Below are 5,363 nucleotides of genomic sequence, written 5' to 3'. Positions count from 1 at the left end.
TCCACAGCATGTCTTTATCCTGTCTTCCTTCTCTCACCCCAACCAATCACAGCAGATGGCCCCGCCCCTCCCTGAGCCTGGTTCTGCCGGAGGTTTCTTCCTGTTAAAAGGGAGTTTTTCCTTCCCACTGTCGCCAAAGTGCTTGCTCATAGGGGGTCATATGATTGTTGGGTTTTTCTCTGTATCTATGAAGCGCCTTGAGGCGACTTATGTTGTGATTTGGCGCTATATAAATAAAATTGAATTGAATTGAATTGAATCTGCTGTGACGCTTACAGAAGGTTCATTAGACACACCGAAGCAAATTTGTCAGCCACTCCATCCAACAAGAGTAACAGGATACCTTGATGCACCTAATTAAGGCAACCCACACCTGCTAACTGCAGGTGACCGACCACAGCGGTCCCTCGCTTATCGTGGGAGTTCCTAAAATAACCCACGACAGGTGAAATCCACAAAGTAGCCAACTTTATTTTTTACAATTATTTTAGATGTTTTAAGGCTGTCAAACCCGTCACTACACACTTTATACACTTTTCTCAGACAGGCATGAACATTTTCACACTTTTCTCTCATGTTTAAACTCTCAAAGTTCAAACCTTCATAAAAAAGAAGTCCAGTACTAATACTTACCTATTTTCTAAAGCATGCAGAGTTCAAGGTGACTTGAAAGACAAACACATCAGTGACTGGAGCCTGGAACTGTCAACCTCCAACAGGGAAACCATCCCTGCCCACGATTACTCCAAATCTAAAAAGTACAAAAATATAACGGTATCTGAAAGAAGAGCTTAAATCCTCAGGTGGACACGATCTAGCTCATCTGTCATAAGTTTAGTCAGCCTGTAAAACATCTGCTTACATCTTGAATTGTAAATTCACAAAGAGCAGTGCACCTCAGAGCAGCAGCAGGCAAGGTCTGATGGTCACAGCCTGCACATCTGCTGGAGCTCATAGCAGAAATGATTGTAAGCTTCTTTTAACTGGGCTGAGCAACTACAACCAGTTTTAGGGTTCCTCCACCTGCTGAATCCCACTTCCTGTTTAGGTGTGGATGCAAAGCCGCCCACTACAACAGGAAATAGAGCCGTTTGTTTTTTTTAATCTCTCTTTGCTCTGCTCATGTTCTCTATAACTGATCAAGCTGAGCACATTCATTAGTATTAAAACCAGAATTTACTCTGAAATAAAGTTTGCATTCCCATGTGCTCATAAGATTTTATTATATTAATATAGTACAAGGTTCGGTTAGCTTTGCACAAAATCAGCCGGTACAAACGTTCTTCAAAGAGCTACTTTTTATCTTCTTACTGTGAATTTCAGAGCCTGTACATTTGCACTTTTACTTGGGCAAAAAAGTTGAATCAGTACTTTGCACAAGAATATTTGTTATGTTTTTAAGTATCTATAATATCTATCTAAACATAAATATAATAAATATACTTAATTATTGGATATAATACATAAATATAAGACAAATATAATTCCTTTGGTTTCCTCCAGGGTGAGATCCACACATGTGGAAGGAGATTTAGGTGATTAGGGAGAGGGAGGAGTCAGCCTGCTTCAGTGCTCATCCTTAAGAAGGCTGCACAGACCTGTGTCTGTTTGCAACCATGGGGGCCAGGCAGCTTGTTGCATTTAGCTTCGTACTTGCATGGGTCAGGCTTAGTGACGCTCGATTCCACAGTCTGAATGTGCCAACACACTTGGGGATCAAGGCACAGAGGCCTGCTGTGGCTGAAGCTGATGCTCCAGGAGAACCTGACAGAGTGCACTCCAGTCAGTCTGCTCAGCAAGCTGCAAAGCTCCAGTCAAAGCAGAACCAGCAAGCACTTGAACCCCTCTCCTGGAAATTTCCAGAAGATCCAGTGGATCGGGTGAACAAACCTTTCAAGTTTGAACTGAAGCAGCCAGTGGCAGCCTACCGCGTTGCTGTGAGGTGTGGTGAAAGTAAGATCTTTGTTGAAGTGAGTCGGGACTTGCTGGGTCTCGGCAAGCTGATAAAGCCAGAAGAAATCAGCCTCGGTGGTTGTTCAGCCACTGACACTGATGACTCGTCTCATGTGCTGGTTTTTGAATCTGAGCTGCACAGCTGTGGTAGCAAGCTAGTGGTATGAACCTTTTTATTCTGTTCATTCAGTTACATCACCTTTTCACACAAGTGAAATTCATTTTTTTAATACACTTTGTATTTTTTCATTAGTTGACAGAAAATGCCTTCATTTATGCCTTTGCGCTGGCCTACAACCCCAAAGTGTTTGGCAGAAGCGGCATTACGAGGAGCCAGAGTGCTGTCATTAGACTTGAATGCCACTACCAGAGGTGACTAGAAATGCGGAACAGACTGAACACCCACTTTAGTTTACGGTGGTCCTTATTAAAGGAATAGTGTTGCAACAAAACAGCCTTTAATTAAACACTGACTCCAACTCTGTCCTAACACATCGCCATGTAAAATCTGGAGTCGAAGCCTTTTTATTAAGTCTTCTGTGGTCACATAAAGTTTTTAGAGTTGAGGCCTGTCATTAGTTCTTTCAGTCCTTGTCCTGTCTTCCTCCCATCAGCCTGAAACCAGGAAAGGGTAAAGGGAGTTTTTCCCCCCCACTGTCACCAAGTGCTTGTTTAGAGGGGGCCATCTGAGTGTTGGTGTTTTCCCTGTATTATTGTAGGGTCTTTACAGTGTAAAGCGCCCTGAGGCGACTGTTGTGATTTGGTACTATATAAATAAAATGGATTTGAATTATGCCCCATCTTTTAACAAGAGAAAAATCCAGATGGATGTGTTAGTTTCAAAATAAAATCACCCTGAACAAATGTTATTAAGGTGGAAACTCTTTTGTCCCAGGCACACTTTGAGCTGTAAAACTGGACATTTTAATGTGTGAGTGTGGGACTGAGTTCGGGGTTCAACCTAAAGTAGCCAGTCTTGGTACTGCAGTTTTAGCACTTCATATTTCCTCCTTTTTCCAGGCTGATGCTCTTGGTGATATATTAACCAACATAGCATGTTTAAGCTCACTGACCTGATCTAATAATTTTTAAACCAACGCTGTTTTAACCTGACTGTGTAGCTGTGGCCCGTCGGTTTTACAGCAATTAGTCGAACATGTTTTTATGGAACCTTTCCATGCTTTAGCCACGCATCAAAGAAATCCTGTAGCTTTTATACAGTCACGTTCCAGGTATGTAGGCTTTTTGTTTGTTGGTGACTTATAACTTTGTCAGCAGATTCATGGATGACAAAGCAACAGCCTTCTGGTGCAGGTTTAAAGTATTAGTGTACTTTTAAAGTATGATTGGTGTGATGCTAAAAACTGCTCTTAACTTTGACATTTCAGGCAGCACAGTGCGAGCAGCGATCCCGAGCATCCTGCCTGGATGTCCAGTGAAGCTACCAGGCGAGCACAGACACAGCAGCATTTTTCTCTGAAACTTATGACTGGTGGGTCCCAGCAATATTAACACGACTGTGACTTTGCAAACCTTTAATGGCTAATTTTGCTTCAGATGACTGGAAGTTTGAGAGAACGTCCACCAGATATGCTTTGGTAGATGTCATTCACATGGAAGCAGCAGTCTTGGTACAAACTCCAACCCCCCTCAGGGTGCTGGTGGACAGCTGCGTCGCTACCACAAAGTCAGACTTCACTTCAGGACGAAGAGAAGCTTTAATAAATGACGGGTAGGTTCTGGATGGGCAGCAGTTTGATACAGTACACTATATCAGTATGTCTCTTTTCTACACTTAGCTTGACCTGATCTGATAATCTGATCCACCTTAAGTGTGGTGCGAGTGTCATTCAAGTGTCACACCAGCATGTCCCCACAGAGTGTGGCTGCTTCTGTGTGAGTGTTGCCTTTCCTACAGGTGTCTGGGGGGTCAGCACACCATTTCCAGGTTCATGCCTCGATCTCAGCCTGATAAACTCCGGTTACAGGTCGCGATCCACAGCTTGGGTCTACAGGGGATGGTATGTAAGTGTGTGCTGATGATATATGCTCCCTGTCGTGTACTTTAAAATAAAGAGGCCTAATTTCATTTAAACAGATTTATATCTCTTGCCTACTGAAGGCCGTCTCAGCTTCTGCCCCAGTTACCATTGAGAACAAGGCATGCTCATTTTATGAGGGGTATGAGAACGTTTTTGAAGATCTTTCATTCATTGATTCTTTCGAGAGGACTTTCATGACACTGACTCTTCCCACAGTATGTGGATGGCTGTAGATGGAAAGAACGAGTTCTGTACCTGTTGTGAGTCCACTTGTGGAATGAGAAAGATCCGAGCCCTGAGTGACAACGCCACAGGTAATGCATGTCAGCAGGAACGTGCACAATGCTTCATTTCTCACGCCTGACTGCAAAATGACTGCGTTTATGTGCTTTTTTTTTTTTTTTTTTTTAAAGTGGAGCGATGGGAAGCTGAAGTGACTGTGGGCCCCATTGTTGTAGAGTGAAAGATGTTGTTTTTTTTGTTTTTTTTACACATTTGTAACAAAAGAGAATAAATAAACTTTTTAAAAAGAAACATTTGAAGCTGTGACGTCTCTAAACTGACACTGAAGCTGGCACGTGCACATAACCAGCAGATGTTTCTTTAAAATGGTTTCGCAGAGAGTGAAACACTGAAGACATTTCTGGAAACTGTTCTCAAAAAATGAATAAACGGTGACCAACCCTGAAGTTCGCAGTGCAGCTAACAAGAGTTGACTGTTGATCCAGCCGGTCGTTTCTGGAACTCGTGCACATGCTGGTTAGTAGTTTGGGGAAATACACACAACATGTGCAAAAGAGGAAGTGATATCATATTTCATGCTTGTTGCAAAGAAACTATTACCGATGAATAAGGATGAGAAATCAGTGGCACTTATTCAACTTTCAAACATCAAATAAATTCATGCAGCACATTTAAAAGACTGATAAATGTATAGTGAGGACACTGGACGAATGGATTTATGGTGCTTTTTAGACGACGGTCACAAAGTGCATTACAGGAAATGATTAAAACACAAGACAAATGTTGAAGACTTTAAAAATGCGCTTTTACAAAACAGCAATAATAAAGGTCGAGCTGTACAAGAATCAAAGCATAAAATACACAAATGTTACTGAAGTGTTTGAGTAAATCGATGCATCTTAGCTGGCTTTTAAAAATCCAAATAACTGGTAACCCTGAAGTGAACAGTGTTGCACAGGTTGTGTACTATGGCCCCTGTCATTGCTGAAGATCAGGGGTCGGCAACCTTTCTGACGGTGAGTGCCATTTAAAATTTCCTCAGAGGTCAGTGTGCCATATGATAGCGTTAGCTATAAATTTAATAACGCTCTATATTAACAGTTAGACACTATATAGAACCACTTT

The 5,363-nt window shown here is 42.1% G+C and overlaps 1 protein-coding gene across 1 annotated transcript; it reads left to right on the top strand.

The window, feature by feature from the left end:
* The first annotated feature begins 1,616 nt into the window (after positions 1-1,616).
* Positions 1,617-4,458, top strand: LOC146653406 (zona pellucida sperm-binding protein 3-like). Its single transcript, XM_085380447.1, has 8 exons — positions 1,617-2,114; positions 2,207-2,325; positions 3,342-3,445; positions 3,511-3,685; positions 3,872-3,974; positions 4,052-4,134; positions 4,212-4,309; positions 4,409-4,458. The coding sequence occupies exons 1-8, from the start codon at positions 1,617-1,619 to the stop codon at positions 4,456-4,458; spliced, it is 1,230 nt and encodes a 409-aa protein (XP_085236573.1).
* The last annotated feature ends 905 nt before the right edge of the window (positions 4,459-5,363 follow it).

Source organism: Rhamphochromis longiceps, linkage group LG14, assembly GCF_057381845.1.
Source record: "Rhamphochromis longiceps isolate RC_006_pf linkage group LG14, R_longiceps_female_GT1.1, whole genome shotgun sequence".
Taxonomy (NCBI): domain Eukaryota; kingdom Metazoa; phylum Chordata; class Actinopteri; order Cichliformes; family Cichlidae; genus Rhamphochromis; species Rhamphochromis longiceps.
The sequence above is the reverse complement of the archived record's forward strand: the minus strand, read 5'-3'. Positions and strand labels throughout refer to the sequence as shown.

What these genes read in the sequence shown, in the direction of transcription:
- LOC146653406 (XM_085380447.1), top strand. Translation starts at nt 1,617, where the DNA reads ATGGGGGCCAGGCAGCTTGTTGCATTTAGCTTCGTACTTGCATGGGTC. An exon ending in GCTGTGGTAGCAAGCTAGTG is followed by an intron (nt 2,115 to 2,206) that starts GTATGAACCTTT and finishes TTTTTTCATTAG; the next exon opens with TTGACAGAAAATGCCTTCAT. An exon ending in TTCTCTGAAACTTATGACTG is followed by an intron (nt 3,446 to 3,510) that starts GTGGGTCCCAGC and finishes ATTTTGCTTCAG; the next exon opens with ATGACTGGAAGTTTGAGAGA.